Below are 16,307 nucleotides of genomic sequence, written 5' to 3' on the forward strand. Positions count from 1 at the left end.
TTGATTTCTCTTTTGAATTCACCAGGATAAAGTATATTTATTTGCATTTCCCCAAGCAAAGGAGTTTTATTTCACTCTGAACAAAGTGAAAGTTAAAATACTGATCAAGTGGGCAATTGCTCTGGTCTTGAAAAGAACCAGTGATAATATCAATGATACCTTACTCTTGTATAGACTGTTTTCATGCTGTCTCTAATCCTTGCAGCAGTTACGTAATGTAGGCACGGCCCCATTTTGCTGATGAAGAATGAGGCTCTGAGACTGTTAAGGCTTACACTGCTAGTATATATCAAAGGTAGAACTAGGAGCCTGGTGTTTTGACTCTTTGGTCTAATTTTGTGTTTCCTCTCTTTAGAAAAACCTTGTCTATTTTTCTGAACTAAACCAATTTGAAACTCCCTGGCTTTCCCACTCAAGCAGAAATCAGGGCTCTATCTCCTGAGGGCCACTTTAGGTTATAGGCTAGCCCAAGAAAAGTTTTCCTTAGCTCAGAGGAGGATTAAGCTGCCCAGCCAGCTGTCTCCAAAGTTTGGGAAGTGCTTTGCCCTTGCTGGATACCCAGACCTCAGTAAAAGAGAACGACTGAAATTGCTAATGTGTAAGCACGATCTTTTGAACAGCTTATTTAAATTGTTTAGCAGAAATGCCTTTAGTGAATGGCTAGAGTGGACTTGAGGATCATTTGTCATGATCCTGGTAGTATAGGGAATTCAGAGTCTTCCCTCTGCCCCGGCAGCAGTATGCTAGTCAGGTGTTTCACCTAGAAAGTTGAAAATTGAAATTTTGCACAAACCTCATCATTCTAAGAACATTTTAAGTGCAATAAATACCATAAAATGCAAGTGCCTTTGAAAGCAAAATTCAGAGTTGCATATCTCAAGGTAAATCAAAGTAAATTATGACAATTACTTTAAATTTGTATAATTTTAGAGACTGGATTGAATTTATCTCCTAAAACATAACACTTTTTTTTTTCCCTGATGATCAATGCACTACAAGTCTTTCTAAGACTAATAGGAAAACAAGATCTTTATACTTAAGCCCATCTTATTAAGAAGAGGTTCTGAAATCAAGAGGCCAGCACTGCTGCATCCCAGGTAGTGCAGTCAAAATGAGGCTCCTGCTTGTGCAGTGTAAAGCCAGAGGGCAGTGTTGCTGCTTTTCCAAGCAGCTGTTTCTGGGACTCCTGTATGACGTCATGGCAGAAGGAAAATTAAAAACACGAAAACTATTTCAAAATAGATTTTTAATGTAGTTTTTAGGCCAAAGGAAAAGCTGATCATACATTGTCTCCAGTGGAACATCTGCCAGAATAGGGCCACCTCAATCCAGCTTTGAAGGCCCTAAGTCAGTCTTAACCGCCATGATTTCCCTTGATCATGGATTTGTGTATGCTTCTCACGCATCATAAGGCACATTCCAGTCTTGAAGTTCCCACCACCTCCACTATTTAGCTGCAAAAGCAAGATTCCCAATGGGAGTCTCCCCCCAGGCCCCACCCACGCTCCCCCAGGGGTTTTTAACCTTCAAGGAGTTTGAGAATTTCATTATTTTCTAGAACCCTCTCTCCAGAAGTACCTACACATAATACAAGCCTACATACAATTCCATGGGGCTCACAGACCAGAAGGCCCCCTATGTTTCTGAGGAACCAGGTGAAAGAAGCCTTGTGCTAGTGATTTGAGCAATGCATTTGGTCTAGGGAAACACAGAGGGCAGGTAAAGATGGGCTGGGTAATCATGATAACAGCAGGGGTCAGTTTCAATTTTGACTTGGGGGCAGAAACGAATTCCCAGGGCCTCCTGCACTTTGAATAGTAGAACTACTTAAGGACTAAGCAGCTATCAGCAGTTTAGAAGACTGAGAATAGCTCAACCAGAAGCTTGACATTTTATTTGCAGTGAGGGGGCATTTCTAGTTTTAGTTTGAGTCTCATGGAAAGGTGGACAGCTCCTATTCCTTTTCTTGATATAGGGAGCACTTAAGTATTGGGCATTTAGAGTTAAGTCCTTAGACTGCCCCAAATGGTCATTTCCTCTATAATATTCCCTAGCTCTGAATATTTGAACATAAAGAGCTGCCTCACAACTGTTTATTCAACCATTGCTTGCACTAAGAAAGCAAGACAAGTGCCTTTCCCAGGCATCCAAGGACTCCTTCCAGCCTTACAGGAGAAGGAGGGGGAATTACTAAAAACCCACTTGTAGAAGTGAAATGAGGCTGTCAGTTGTCCAACCTGACAAATGGCCAAATTAGGTTTACATTTTTGTTAATAGACTTTTGAATGGCTATTGAGAAGCAGAATTACATTTTAAGCTGCTGATCATAGTTACTTTCTACTCCCCAAACACCCAACACTGGTTTATTTCTCCAGCATCAAGAAAGAAAATGAAGGCACTAGAAAACAACACACTTAAGTATTGAAGGTAATTAAATCTTTATATTTTGCTGGAACTATATATTGTAGCACACTAAAACCCATTCAAGGGAAAACTGGGCAAACTGAATAAGGTTTGTTTTTGAAAATGGACAAATTAAATGCTTCCTTTACCCCTCCCCCCAATGCAATCACATAAATCAGTATTACTTTGAATTAGCTCTAGAAATCACACAAACTATGTTACATTTACAAATATTTATTATAACTAGAATGAATTTAATGGTTCTCAGATTTGGCCACCTTATAACTCCATTTAAGGAGATTCTTAACAGAAAACTGCATTATAACCTGGTCAACTTACTTACACATTAAAAAAGAAAAAACTCCTAAAAAGGAAAACAAGGAAAGCAACCCTTCAGTTTCACATAATTAAAGAACAGGAGAAAGCACACAAGCTACATCATAGCTAAATTGACCGAACCAACCAAAGCCAGGGGGGATTTTTCTGATTATGTGTCATAAAAAGGTCCACTGTCTTATATACACATGTATATAATGTTACATTCCATCACTGTAAAAAGTCCCCTTTGCCCCCTCCCCCGGAAAAGTTTCAGTCTAGTCTCCAAAGTTGGACAGCGGCGCTCGCTCCTGCTGCCGGTGCAGTTCGTTCTCCGTCAGCAGCTGGAGGTTCTCCGCGCGCAGCCGGTCCAGCTCCAGCTCAAGCTCCCGCACACGCGCGTCGTCGCCGTCCAGCCGCTGGCTTTCCAGCCGCAGCCGATTATTCTCGTCCTCCATACGCGAGAGGCACTTCTCCAGCTCTAGGTACTCTTTGATGAGCTCCTGCTTGCTCATGTTCTGCAGGCTCTCCGCGTGGTACCGCTCATAGGTTTCCGAGAAGTCCCGCTGCAGAAACTCGCTGCCGTCTCCTCCCATCCCGTCGCTGCCCCCATCCTCCTCGCCCGCTTCTTCCATAAAGTCCTCATCGCTGGTGTCGTCGGATTTGGCAGCGGCCCGTTTGGGATAGAGGCCGGTTTTAAGATCCGGCTCCTCCTGGTCGTGGTCATCCATGAGGAACTGCGTTGTGTTATAGGGAGCAACTGGCTGGCCCTTGGCGAACATCTCGGCTCGAATCCTCGAAGCTCGCAGGCTCTGTTTCTCATCGAACTTTTTCTTCTCCTCCCAGGTCAGCGTATAGTACGGTTTCCAAAGCCGCTTCTTCTTGGAGGGGCGTCTCCTATGTTTTTTCTTGCCCACCTGTCTCTGCTGCGGGGGAGCTCCGCCAGCGGACAAGTCGTCCCCATTCTGGCCCTTCTCACCCGCTTCCGGACAGCTGGATTCTGGGCAGACCTGGGTCTTAAGGGGAGACGGCTGGGGTTCCAGGCTCCCTTCCCCCCCGTGCCCTGGAGAGCCACCCGACTGGGGGGACGCTCTCGATTGCCACCTACTGTCTTCCTCCGGCACCCGCTCCTCCGCGCCTGGGGGGCGATCAGGGTTCCGTTCTTCATGGACAGCAACAGCACCTGTACAGTTGCTAGTTTGAGGCTGGTGCTGAAACTCTGACAAGAGTGGCTCGGCCATTGCTAATAGAATCTTCTTCTCGAAGTTTGAAGAATGTTGGCTGTAAGTCCTTAAGGAAAAAAAGGTTTGCTTTTCTCTGCAAAAATGTCCAACACAGTCCTCTTCGGTCTGTAATTCCTGCAGTGATGCCTTTAGCCAGTCCTTCTGTCAGCAAACTCCAATTGCAATTTGGGGGCGCTCAAGTCAATAAAGGGTTAAGCGCCCAGAGCGCGGCCAGATAGCGGGTCCAAAGGGGTGCAGCAGCAGGAATAGTACGTAATGTGCAGAGGGGGTGGGCTTCAAGCCTTCCCGCAGACCGCCCCCGCGATGGAGAAGTTGGTGGGCAAGAAGATTAGGTTAAATCCAATGGGTTAAACCCAGCCCCGAAGGGGTTAAAACTACCCGATGACGCTGACTCCGAGGGGCCGGATCCACAAAGGGTTAAATCCCCTGCCGCAGAGCCCACAGGGGGTTAAAGTCCCAAAGCCACCTCCTCCCACTTCCACGGGTGTCGCTCCAAGCCGAGCTCCCCGTTCCCTAGGCCCGGCCGGAGCCTCAGCCGAGGACAGACAAACTCATCTCCCCTTTGGCTCGATGCTCTCTGCTCAGCTCAGCTCTCCTCCGCCTCCTCCTCTTTTTCCTCCCTCCCTCCTCCCCCTTCCGACAGCTCCTCTTCCGCCTCCTCCCCCAACTTCCCCTCCCAACCTGCCTCTCCACCTGCCAACTTCCAACTGCTGCCTCCCAACCCTCTGCGCCCCTTTTATATAGAAGCCGGTCCGCCCCGCCCATGCGCATGCGTGACTGAGTCCCCATCGCAGGAAGCTGGGAGTCGTAGTTCCCATCTTTCAGGCCCGCCGTCCTCGCGCGCCGTGCGACGTAGCCAATCCCAGGACGCGTAGGGGGCGTTTTCCAGGCCGCCTCCTTCCATCGCTTATCCCTCGCTCGAGAAACGTGAGAGCCCATTGGTCAAAAGGCACACGTCTCGCCGAGGAAGGAAGGCCAATCGCAGAGAAGATGGGGCGGGTTCTGGGCCATACCATTCTGCTTCAGGAATACAAGAAGATTCGATGGCCTGTGAGGGCCTGCACAGAATATTTTTATGAAAAGGTGCGTCTTAAAGGTTATTATCCTATTCTTTTCTCAGCGGAAAGGTTCTGAAGATCACAAACATTTGTTAACTTAAGCGAAAATGGTTTACCCCTAAAAAGTAGTCCCTAAAGTGTAAACGAGTATTTAATTCTGTAAATAGAGATGTTGGCCCATGGCTATTAATTCTAGATTCTTAAGATTACAAGAATGGCTTCAAGGTGTTGATTAGTGACTGGGATTGACGTTTGCGGAAGGATATTGCGAACACCTTTTTTGTAAAAAAAAAAAAAAAAAAAAGCGCATGAAGAGGTAAACAAATGAAGAATAAAAAGTGCCGCCTTAAAGGGACAGTGTGACTGCCTTACGGCAGCAACCTCTGACTAGGCCTCGGAAGATGAGAAAGCAGGTTCGAGTCCCGGGTGACGTCCACTCCCGGACTACGCTGGGACCCTTAGCGGAAAGTGGCGGAGTCCCAGCCCCAGCGTAGTCTTTCACGGCCGCCCCCGCCCAGGGGCCAGTGCAAAATGGTGGGCCGTGGCTCATTTCTGTCGTCGGCGCCGGGAAGTGCTGGGTGTGCGCCCTGGGATCCCCCGAGACCCCGGGATGTAAGGCCTCGCTTCCCTTCTCACTCACCGGGCTTCAGCTTCTATCGAAGAAAATGGCCTCCTGGGGCCCTCTTGGTCTGTTCAGTTGGGAATCGACCATGAAATTTTTCTGAGCCTGGATGGGAGTCCAGGGCAGCGGATGAGCCTCTTTGTTGGGGGAGGGGTTCGAAATTAATCCTGAGTTGAAATAATCAACCCTGGCTACTCGAGAGAGAAGTCACAGACTGGAAAGAATCACCCACTGTGGCTCTTCCTCGTCAGTGGACGCTGGGCAACACCGGCAGGGAGGCAAGAGCCAGAGGCTTCCCTGAGGAGGAAACCTTGCCCAGAAATGGGGGCAGAGGGATTCTGGCCCAGAACTGTGGGACAGATTCATGGGCGGGGAGGGGGTAGGGCGGCGCGCTACATAACTCTCCTTGTGAAAATTCTCCAGATTCCAGGCTTCCGCCCAAAGGACAGGGGCTGAGGGCCAGGAGTAGCCGAAACCCTCCACTCAAATCACTTAGATCTAAAATCTTTCATGCTGCAGTCCATGGGGTCGCAGAGTCGGACACTACTGAGCGACCGAACTGAACTGAAAATCTTACCGTAATCTCAGTTTTTCCCATTTGCCACACACCGTGACTCCTGTTTCTTCAACAGCCCTGTCTTATATTCCAGCCGCTTTCCACCGCACAGCGTTCCTTTGCACACAGAACCATTTGCCCCTCCACAGCCCAGTGAGTTAGGCAGGGTAGGGATTCTTGTCTCCATTTTAGAGATAAGGAATCTCTAAAGCTCAGAAATTAAGTGACTTGTCCAAGGTCACATGACAATTAAGTGACACTTTCGGCTAAAGCGAAGGTCTCTGTGACTCCGTGCTGTTTTTCTATCACAAACACAAAATTCCCTTTTTTTGTAAGAACTCTGGATTTAGTTCCTTTCCATCTGCAACACTTTCAGCCAACTTCTGGCCCTCTTTTTCTTTCCTTCTTTTTTTTTTTTTTGCCTCACCTGGAGGCATGTGGGATCTTAGTTCCCCCACTAAGGAAAGAACCCGGCTCCCTACAATGGAAACAGAGTCTTAACCGGTGGACCATCAGGTTAATCTCACATTGGATAAGAAGGCACAATGGTGAGTAAAATTTCATCCATACTACTCAAGGACTGTGTAGAGAGGCCATCAAACCTACGGTAAGCCAAAATGGCAGATGATGAAAATCCTGATAGGAGCTTGTGAGCCAACTTGCTTAGGAGTTGAGAATTGTGGACATGTTTCATGGAGGAGGTGACTTCGTGGCTGTCTAAAACATGAAGCATTTTCAGGCAGAGTGGCATGAGCAGGACATTTATGACGAGTAGGCGTCTTGTCCCAAGACAGGACTTGTCTGGGGATTCAGGAGTGGTTTTGTGGGGAAGTGGTCATGGGCATGCCCAGAGGGAGAGGCAAGCAAGAGTGACCCTGAGGCACATCCAGATGTTTTGAGATGGACCATCCTAGCCTGTTTTCCCTGAGAACTCAGGTCTTTCTGAAAACCTGTCCCTCTCCCGTGCTGCTTCATCAGTCATGCAAGAAGCTTCGCAGGAGCAAGAGCTTCTCAACAGTGGGAGTTCCCTGAGGAAAACTTTTTGGAGAGAACCCGACTGGGAGTCAGAGACCTCGAAACTGTTAAATTTTCAGACTCCAAAGGACTCCTGGGTACCCTCAGTTGGGATTTGGAAGGTACAACTGAGCCCAGGCTCAGTCTATTGGGCTCAGCTGTATGGGCTCATTTGTTCTACTAGGGGAGGAGTGGTCAAACTGACAGGTTGTGGAATTCCAGAATTCTATGAAACAAGAGGCCACGCACCTTGATATTAGCTAGGCATTTTGTCATTAATGTCCTGGTCATCAATCCCCAGGACTGCCTTATGGTGAAAAGGTCTTCATCGCTATTTCACAAACAAGGCAACCCAGGATCAGAGCAGAGTCCTGCCCAAGTCACACTGCGAGTATGCCCAAGTGGTGGCGCTGGCTTCCGCTTACATCCCCAGCACCAGTTTGGCCCCTCTTCCTTTGCCCTCCAGTTGTTCATCCCTAACACAGGGATTAACTCAAAATTTCGTAGCCCCAGCAGCCAGCGGCTCCCAGAGGTCTCTGCTCAGTTTGGCACTGGACCCACCCCGACGGGAGCCGCGGGGACGACGCTCCCGCCGTCCTTGGCTTTCCAGAAAGTTCCCTGGGAAAGCCCGAGCGCAGAGGTCACAGGGGGAGAGCAGCTGAGGATGGGGAAGCGGGCAGTGGGCACTTCCGGGGCCCAGATCGCGGCCCCCGACCCTACGCCGGGCGCGCGGAGCAGGGAGTAGCCGCCTTCCCTTCGGGCGGGAACAGAGCCTGGGCCCGAGCCCGCCGTACTCCTCTCCTCCCGCCGCCCCTAGCTCGCAGCTTTCCCCCCCACAATCCCCACCCACGACGGGGCAGGGGGCGGGGCCCCGCCCAGGGCGCCCCCAGCAGCCGCTCCGCCTCCCCTGCAGACCCGGGGCTGTTCCCTCCACTAGCCTGGGGAGGGGAAAATGCTCCCTCTGGAACGCCGACCGCTGGCGTCTCGGGGCCGTCCACGGCAGCGGGGGAGGGGTCACAGAAGGGACCTGAACCTCCCGCGTCCCGGACGCGCTTTCCGCCTCACTCCGTGGCAGCCCAGACGGCAGAAGATGAAGGTTTTATTTTATTTGGTGAAACTCTTTTGTAAGTGCATCTTTAGTGAGGACGTCCTGAGTATTTCTGCAGGTAGGGCGGCCAGCCAAAAGGAGCTGACTGCCCTCCCCCAGGGCCAGCTCTCTCCGCCTTTCCCCAACTCGGTCGAGCCTCCTGGCCTCCCTCCCACAGCCCGCCAGCCAATCACTCTTCCAGGGCCCGGCCGAAGTCCCAACTTGCCCAAGAGCTGAGCCTCCCCGGGGAGAGGCTGGGTTGGGAGAGGAGTCAGGTGACTCAGAGGATGAGGAGGGCAGAGGCTGAGACCCGGTAGCTCCGCCCCTGGATCACCCGCCCACCCCGAACTGGGGACTTGCTCCATTAGGGCAGTCTCCCTAGAGAGCCTGAGGTGGTCGAGGGGGAAAGGAGGGACAGTCCCTGTGGAGCTGCAGGAAGAGTAGGGTCTTATCTGGCCCCCACACGAGGAGAGGAGTATCAAGGCGAACGCTATTTGGGGGCGGGAAGCCGGGGGCGGTTAATGCCGTTCCCCTAAACCCTAGGAAGGCTCAGGGGACTGCAGAACACAGGATTCATAGCCTCCTGTTGGCTGCAGACTCTTCCACCGAGAGTCACCTCTTCTGGGTCCGAAACTGTCGGAAGAGCCACTGGACGATGAAGGGCCACAGGAGGAAGAAGATCAGCGTGGGGCCGGAAAGCCTGAGGGGCCGAGGCTTGGCACTGGGTGGGGGTATCTGCTGCCAAGAGGACAGAGTCAGGCGCCAGCCCAGGCCTCAGCTCAGGCTAGGCCCTCCTTAGGGACCTGCTTCCAGAACTCAAGTGGGAGCTGCTACCTCCCTCTCCCCAGTCCGAAGATTGGGACTCCTGGTTTGTCCCTGAAACACTGAGCCCCAACACCCTCCCCTGTCTTCCTCCCATGGCAATTCAAGGTGCCAAAAAGAGTGGAGGAACTGACTCCGAGGTCATCTCCTCTGGGCCACAAAGCCTGATATGGCCTGAAGCCCCATATTGTAAAGGATGTGCCACATTTCCAATGAAGACCCAGGGTGTTCAGATTTTAGTTTCTAAATCCCTTTATCTGTTGAAAGGAAGCAAGGCTCCTTGGAGAAGTGGCAGATTTCAGGTCTGGAGCAGGGAAGGTGGAATTGAATGTGGGATGTCTTATACCAAGAAGTAAGGAAGCTGTTAAGGATTAATGAGATCATGTTACAAGAACCTAGGACCCAGCTAGAAAGGGAGGGTCTTACCAAAGTTGTGACGGTCTGGGCATCAAAAAGAATGATATGATTGCAGTTGACTGAAATACTGAGTCTTTTAAGTCCATAAATTCATAGAAGAGTAAGTTGGAAATTTATCACCATTGAGGTGGCTGTTAAATCAACTCCTTACTTTAAAAATAGATAAGTAAAGAGAAAGAATTAAGCACATATTCTACCCTTCCATAAGGCACCATATTTCAGGGAAATCCTAGATGGTCAGGGAAACTCTACAGAAAAATGCCAGCTAATAAATGTTAAAGGAATCATAGAAAAGTCCACATTTTTGCAACCATTAACTAAATTATGGATCCAAGCAAGGATTACCTATCATTTGTCAAAAGCTGTGTGTCAAATGGGGCTGATGGGGAACTGGGATATTCCCTGGCTCCAAGTGGTGGAATCAGACTATCACCCCTTCATCCCTGCGGTGATCCTCACTAGGGATATTCATGGTAGGACATCCAGTTATGTGTCTTGATGTGAAGAAAGGATATCACCTCTGATGTAATCGGGTCATGTCATCTAGCCACAGGGCTGTCATGAGACTCCAGAAGTGGTACAGTCTACAAGACTACTGACCAGTCTCATCACCAAGTCAGTAGCAAGGAAGAGGGACTGGTCTAGACTAACAGACTCTTAAGGACAGAGGCTCCTGGTCTGGACAGACAGAGAAGCTGGAAAAGACGATTTGAATCTGGACTGTATTTGACTGTTGGCTCAGACAGTAAAGTGTCTACCTACAATGCAGGAGACCTGGGTTTGATCCCTGGGTCGGGAACATCCCCTGGAGAAGGAAATGGCAACCCACTCCAGTATTCTTGCCTGGAAAATCCCATGGATGGAGGAGCCTGGTAGGGTACAGTCCATGGGGTCGCAAAGAGTCGGACACGACTGAGCAACTTCACTTTGTGTTTTTGGTGATATGAAGGAATTGTGGTGTGCAATAAAATGTTTTTGCTAGGTAGTAGAGTGTTCTTATTTTCAGAGATGCAAGTCCAGGTATCTCAGCGTGGAAATATTCAGCATATAAAATTAGTAAAAGGTAAATAAAAAATATTAGTAAAACCTTGGCGAGGCGGGGGGAGTGTTGAAATGTTAGCCACTGTGGATCTGAGGAAATTCCTACCAATTCCTCTGTGCCAAGGGGACAAAGGGTCACCTGAGTGATTCCTTCATATCCAGGACTTCAGCTGTCCCCTGCCCCCACAGCTCCAGGCTTCACAAGAACCGACTCATTCAGAGTTAACGGTGGATGCCAGCTTTGGAGGGAGATACAAGTGGGACCACTCCCAGCTCCATCACTTAATAATAATGCTAATAGTAACAATGAACCCCATTCGGAAGCACCTACATGCATTATCTCACCTAATCCTCACAGCAGCTCCGTGGGGTTCTTCCAGGCTGTGTGAGTTACTTCCAGGCCCTGAGGTAAGTTATTCAACCTCTCAGAGCTTTAGTTTCCTCATTTGTAAAAGGGGAATGAAAAGAAAACCTATTTCATTGCTGTTTGTGTGTGTGTGTGTGTGTGTGCGCGTGGATAAAATGAGGTAATGCAGGTAATATGTTTGGCACACAGCCGGGGCTCCAGAAATGGCTGCTCTTATTTATTTTGCAGAAGCAGAGGTGTCAGGGGCAAGCAGATCTAGAAGTCGGGAGGAGGAGTGAGGGGTGCAAGGGCTGAATGTGAGGGGAGGGGAAGACAGTAAGTCTGGGAACAGAAGAAGTCCTGACAGAAGGGCAATAGGGACCCCCTCCCAGCCCCAGTGCAAAGAGCAGACAGGTTCTGGCCCCTCCAACTGTTGGAATTCCCTCTGTCCTCGGTTTCCCTTCTGGCACGGGGTGGGGTTAAAAGCAGGAAAGGTGGGCTTCTCCCACTCTCCCTTCCAGGTAGGAAGCACTTTAGACCCCCTGACTTCCTGGCCTGACCCATAAGCCACACCATTCTCTGGAGAAGGCAGAAGTGTGGGCAGGTAGAGACGGGGCGGACAAAGAAGTGGCTGGCTGAGGAGTGCAGCATAGAGACCCTCAAAATTCTGCCCCAATCTTGCCCTGGACCTTCAGAAGGGGCTCACCTGCTCGGGGGGCATAGGCATGCTCTCCAGGCTCTGCAGCCTCCCCTGGACGTCCCGCATACTCTCCTGCAGTGCTCGGACTGTCCCCACCAGCCACGAGTCCAATTCCTGGGGCCCCAGCAGGGGGCCTTCCAATCTCCCTGCAGAGCACAGACACACAGGGAAGGGGACGCAGGGAGCAACTCAGCTCGGGGCAGGGCCAGGGAGGAGTCAGTAGAATGCCATCACTTGTGCCCAGTGTGAGTCTATAAAGTCCATGCATGCAGCTAATGGACTGCCAGGGGTTCGAACCCCAGCACTACCACTTAGCTCTGTGGCTCTGGGCAAGTCAGTAACTTCTCTAAGCCTCGTTTGTCATCTGAAAATCATGTCCTCTCCCTCACAGGGCTGCTTGCTCTGAGGAATAAAGGAGATAATATTTATGAAAGTGCCTCTTATGGGACGTGGGACACTGGAAGTTAGGAAGAGATAAGGGAGAACTCAACTCGTCGTCCTTGGAGAGTCCCAAATGGGAGACCCTGAGAGAAAGGATGACTCCCAAGGCCATGCAGCTGTAGATGAGAGAACTGGTATAGGAGTTCTACCCCAGCTGCCCTGACTCAGTGCCAGCCAAGGGCACAGACTCCTGGTGGCCCTTGGAGAGGAGGCCAGGCGGGGACTTTGCTCCTCCAGGCCAGTGTCTGGCTTTTGGCAACCCTTCCTGGGCAGAGGCTGCTCTCTCTAGTGCCCAGTGCTGGACTTTCTCCTCTGCCCATGAAGGCAGCCAGGGGAAGGCCCCAGGCACTGGAACCATGGGGCAAAGGGTCGGATAGGGGCTCACCTTTCTCTGCAGGAGGCTCGGGGCTGTTTCTGGTGTCATTTTCTCCTCCCAGGGCACCCCTTTGCTCTTCCCCAACCTGCAGAGAAGAGTCACAAAGTCCACGGAGGGGAGGGTGGTGGTGGGAGCAGCCAGGGCCCAGTGGGGTGGGGAAAGGGAAGGGATGGGAGTAGGTCTCACCAGCTCAGGCTCCAGCTGCTCCACAGAATCACAGAAAACCTCAGAGTCCTGGTCCCTGGGTGGCTGGGATTCTGAGGAGGAGGGAAGTCGGGCAAGTGGCAGGAGGGAAGCCATGGAAGGAGGGGAAGGGTGTGTACCTGGGCAGAGGCACCTGTTTAGGGGACCCTCAAGATGCTACCACAAGAGGCACAGATGGGTCCCTGAGAGGAAAGGGATCCCAGAACCTACCCCTGGCTTTTGGGAGCACAGGGGGTCTCAGTGTCTGTGGGCATGAGGTGTGACAGGCACAGCGCAGCATCTAGCCTGCTCCCCTCCACGCTGCCTGGAGGTCCTCCCACCTCTGGCCTGGCCCTCTGCCCCTCCCCCCCAGACACTGACCTGGACTTGGGGGTGCTGGTTCCTTGGGGAGGCAGGGAGGCTCTGGGGCAGCCTCAGCATCTCCATTCAGTACCTGCTCTTTCCAACCTGCAGAGATAGAGCACCCAGAAGTGGGGCTGGGAAGAGATCAGGCCCCTGCTCCCCATCCTCATCTAGCCAGGGACTCTGTCTGAGACCCACCCCATCGGGGCACTAGCTGGGGTCCTTACAGGAACATTTCTAGAGCCCTCTGCCTCCAGGCTTCCCTCCATCTGAGCAGCCCCCTAAGACAGTTCCATCAGCCTTTGTGGAGCTCCCAGCCTGGGGGCCTGACCTGTGACCCTTCTCAGGAATGTCTCCGGGGGCCTCGGCATGTCAGGGATCACCTGGTACAGGGGCTCGAAGTAACCAAACATGTCCTCTGCCACCTCGCCCAGGGGCACTGTGTCGATCACCTGTGCGGGAGGGGGTCTAATGGGGAAAGGCTGGCCCTTCCCACCACTGCCCTCCTACCCCCTTGAGCTGGGCCGCCTCCGCCCTGCTGCTGCCATCATATCCCTCCACCTTGTGCCCAGTCAGGACCCAGAGTCAGGCAGGGGCAGGGGAACAACTTCAAGGTGGAATTCCCATAGGTGTATCAACGTGCAGGAAACGTGATGGGCAAAGCGGGGCGGGTCACCTGGCTGAGACCTTGGGCACAGGGAGGAGCCTGCAGCCTCTCCCTACCTTCTGTGCCATCAGCTTCATCTCAGTAATGTAGGCGGACATGGCCTCCTCCCTGCTCATCTGGCCCAGGCTGTTCCAGGCTTCCCTGGAGGTGGGGGTGGGGGGCGGAGGGCGGAGGGCTGTGAAAGGCTGATTGACAGCTGAGGCTTGTTTGCCCAGCTGATGGGAAGCTCACCATTTGTAACGTCCGATAGGGTCCCAGAACCCAGGCTGGGGGATGAGGCAGGGCCCCATGGTAGCCTGCTTGTAGTAGCTGTAGAACCGCAGCATCTCTTCGTAGGAGGGGCGGTAAGAGCCTGCGCAGGAGTTGAGAAGTGGAGGGGGACAGTATCACTCTCAGCTCCAGGAGGATAGAGGCGGGAGGAGAACCACCCTTGGCGGGGTGGTGAAGGGTCTCTCTTGGTGGGGGCAGAGATGGTGAAGGGTCTCACTCAAGATAGACAGACAGGGGCAGGTGGCAGAGGGGAACCCCAGGACAACACATGCAGGGACTTGTCTGCAAAAGCTGCCAGGATCAGAGTCTCCTGGGAGGCAGACCCTGGTCATCTGAACCCCCAAATGCGGGTCCCCGTGCCCTCACCGTTCTTAGGCAGGTTCTGAATGACGCTGACTGCGGCCTGGAACTGTTTCTGACAGTCTGGTTCTGGACTTTCATTTTCGATACCCATCTCCAGCCCTGGGACCCTACTTATGGGCAACTCTGCAAGAACAAGGCTGTGGGTGAACAGTTTCCAGGTTCCTCCACCACCCACCCCCCTCCCTGGCACATGCCTCTGTAAGCCACTGGTCCACTTTCCAGAGGGGCAAACCAAGCTCTTCAGAGGCCTGAGTGAGATGACCCGGGAGGTCAGAAGCTAAGACTGAGGAGACTCCTTTTCCTACCCCAAGGCAGCGTGGGTGTGACCAGGGTGACTGAGAGGGCCTCGGTGTGTGGGTCAGGTGGCAAGGGTCGCAGTGTCTCTAGATGCACATCTTCGACTCCTAGACAGGCGAACCGGCAAGCCGAGAGGAGTCAGGGCGGGGCGAGCAGTCTCCCACCCCAGCCTCCCATACCCCGGCTCAGCCTCTCGGCGCCCAGCACTCACCCTCAGGGTCCACTGCCCGGACACCTAGGTTCCCTCTTGTCACTAGTCGGAGGCTTCCTACCGACCTCCGGGGCGGGATGGGGACGCGAAGCAAGAGGGAAAACTTACACCAATCAGAGAACCCGTTTCAAATTTCTTTTATACCACAACCACTCAGCGTGGCCCTTTCAAGATTATGCAAATAGTTTAGTGGTGCCTCTCCAGATCAGGCGGGGCGAATCCGCGGGTTGGCGCCCCAATCCTGAACGGCCAGAGGCAGGAGAAAGCGCCCCCTGGTGGACGTCGTGAAATGACTCTGTCTCTTGCTCCCCCTGGTGGAAACCGCGTAGTCAGCTGAACCCAGGCCGCGCAGATTCGAGCCACTCTATTCAGCCCTTCACTTACCAGACCCTGGGGATAAAACGGAAATCAGCTCTTGAGATCAAGGGTTCTGCAGATGGGATATTGGAGCAGAGTTTTGGAAGGCTTAAGAGTAAGCCAGGAGAAGAACGAGGAAGGTCATTCCTGGAGGAAGAAATTGCAAGATCAAAAGTACAGAGGAGACGACTAGGTATTCATAAGGAATATCCAGAGAGGATATTCTTGGAGACGCAAGCCAGTACGGACGCAATCTCCAGGTCAGGGCTACCTGAAAATGGAGTAAAGCATTAGGTGGCAAATCTAAGTCCTGATAAACTGTTTTATCTTTGGGATGCCATGCTCCAGGCCGCCGCCGAGTGGCGGTGTGCACCCAGCTCTCCGCCCCCGACCCAGGGCAACTTGCTGCAGAAGAGGCAGATCACATCACACCCCTTGCGCACAAATACGCTGGTGGTTTCTTATGTAGTAAGTGCACGCATGACACGGTCACCAGAACCCGTATTCGACGCTAACCCACACGTCGATGTCAAGGACATCCACGCGACGTGCGGTGGCTGTGCCGGGACGATCAAACGCCCAGTGGGGGGTGTCGACCGACCCAAGCGTCCATTCCCAGGTTCTGCCGGGGACTCATCCCCGGAAGAACCAGTCAGCTTCGAGTCTTCTACCCCTCGGGGCGGCAACTGGCCGGGCGCGGAGAGGGTTAATCCTATGACGTCATAGCCAGAGCCTTCTTCCTTCCCTACCTTCAGTCAGTTCCCGCCCCGCCTTAACCCTCCGGTTCGGGCTTCCCTGCCTCCCAGTTCAGCTCCTAGGCCCGGGACTAGCCGGCCGGCGGACCCGATCCCCTCTGAGACCTCGGTCAGGACGGGGAGGGGGGAGGTGAAAGGGGTCCTGAGTCCGCATTGAGCCCAGGTCCGGGGAAAGGAGAGGGTGTCTTCGCGAGACAGCAGCCCTCTCCCCCTCCGAAGCCTCCCCCAGTACCAAGGGGGCTCCGCATAGGACCGGGATCCCAGAACCGCTCGGAGAACAGGGAGAAGGACTCAGGAGCAGAGAGCGAACGCGGAGACTCGTGGGCGCGGGCCAGGCCGCAGCCGCACTTGTGCTCCAGTGCCCCGCTCCCCGCCGAGGGTCACCGCTCCCCTCGCCGC

At 52.7% G+C, this 16,307-nt stretch overlaps 2 protein-coding genes across 4 annotated transcripts; both read right to left on the reverse strand.

Moving 5' to 3' along the window:
- Positions 1–2,621: 2,621 nt before the first annotated feature.
- On the reverse strand, positions 2,622–4,615 carry HEXIM1 (HEXIM P-TEFb complex subunit 1). The gene has a single exon (XM_055575654.1). The coding sequence runs from the start codon at positions 3,957–3,959 to the stop codon at positions 2,997–2,999; it is 963 nt and encodes a 320-aa protein (XP_055431629.1). The 5' UTR covers positions 3,960–4,615; the 3' UTR covers positions 2,622–2,996.
- A 3,841-nt stretch (positions 4,616–8,456) lies between these two features.
- On the reverse strand, positions 8,457–16,291 carry ACBD4 (acyl-CoA binding domain containing 4). Of its 3 annotated transcripts, none has more exons than XM_055575655.1 (11): positions 14,797–16,291; positions 14,594–14,692; positions 14,292–14,411; positions 13,887–14,007; positions 13,712–13,796; positions 13,320–13,440; positions 13,007–13,093; positions 12,629–12,699; positions 12,452–12,527; positions 11,632–11,771; positions 8,457–9,037 (listed from the first exon to the last, which is right to left on the reverse strand). In XM_055575655.1, the coding sequence occupies exons 3-11, from the start codon at positions 14,377–14,379 to the stop codon at positions 8,912–8,914; spliced, it is 915 nt and encodes a 304-aa protein (XP_055431630.1). In that variant the 5' UTR covers positions 14,380–14,411; positions 14,594–14,692; positions 14,797–16,291; the 3' UTR covers positions 8,457–8,911. The 3 variants fall into 3 exon arrangements, with proteins under 3 accessions (XP_055431630.1, XP_055431631.1, XP_055431632.1); XM_055575656.1 differs by having other exon boundaries at positions 8,457–9,034; positions 14,797–16,290; XM_055575657.1 differs by lacking the exon at positions 8,457–9,037 and adding an exon at positions 9,059–9,482.
- Between the last annotated feature and the right edge of the window lie 16 nt (positions 16,292–16,307).

This window comes from Bubalus kerabau, chromosome 4, assembly GCF_029407905.1.
Source record: "Bubalus kerabau isolate K-KA32 ecotype Philippines breed swamp buffalo chromosome 4, PCC_UOA_SB_1v2, whole genome shotgun sequence".
NCBI classification, from domain to species: domain Eukaryota; kingdom Metazoa; phylum Chordata; class Mammalia; order Artiodactyla; family Bovidae; genus Bubalus; species Bubalus kerabau.

Bases quoted from the DNA above. Each gene is read 5' to 3' on its own strand.
- HEXIM1 (XM_055575654.1), bottom strand. From the start codon at position 3,959: ATGGCCGAGCCACTCTTGTCAGAGTTTCAGCACCAGCCTCAAACTAGC.
- ACBD4 (XM_055575655.1), bottom strand. From the start codon at position 14,379: ATGGGTATCGAAAATGAAAGTCCAGAACCAGACTGTCAGAAACAGTTC. The intron at 14,008-14,291 runs GTGAGGGCACGG...ACTCCTGCGCAG, and splicing joins TCAGAACCTGCCTAAGAACG to GCTCTTACCGCCCCTCCTAC. The intron at 9,038-11,631 runs GTGAGCCCCTTC...TCCTCTTGGCAG, and splicing joins TGCCTATGCCCCCCGAGCAG to CAGATACCCCCACCCAGTGC.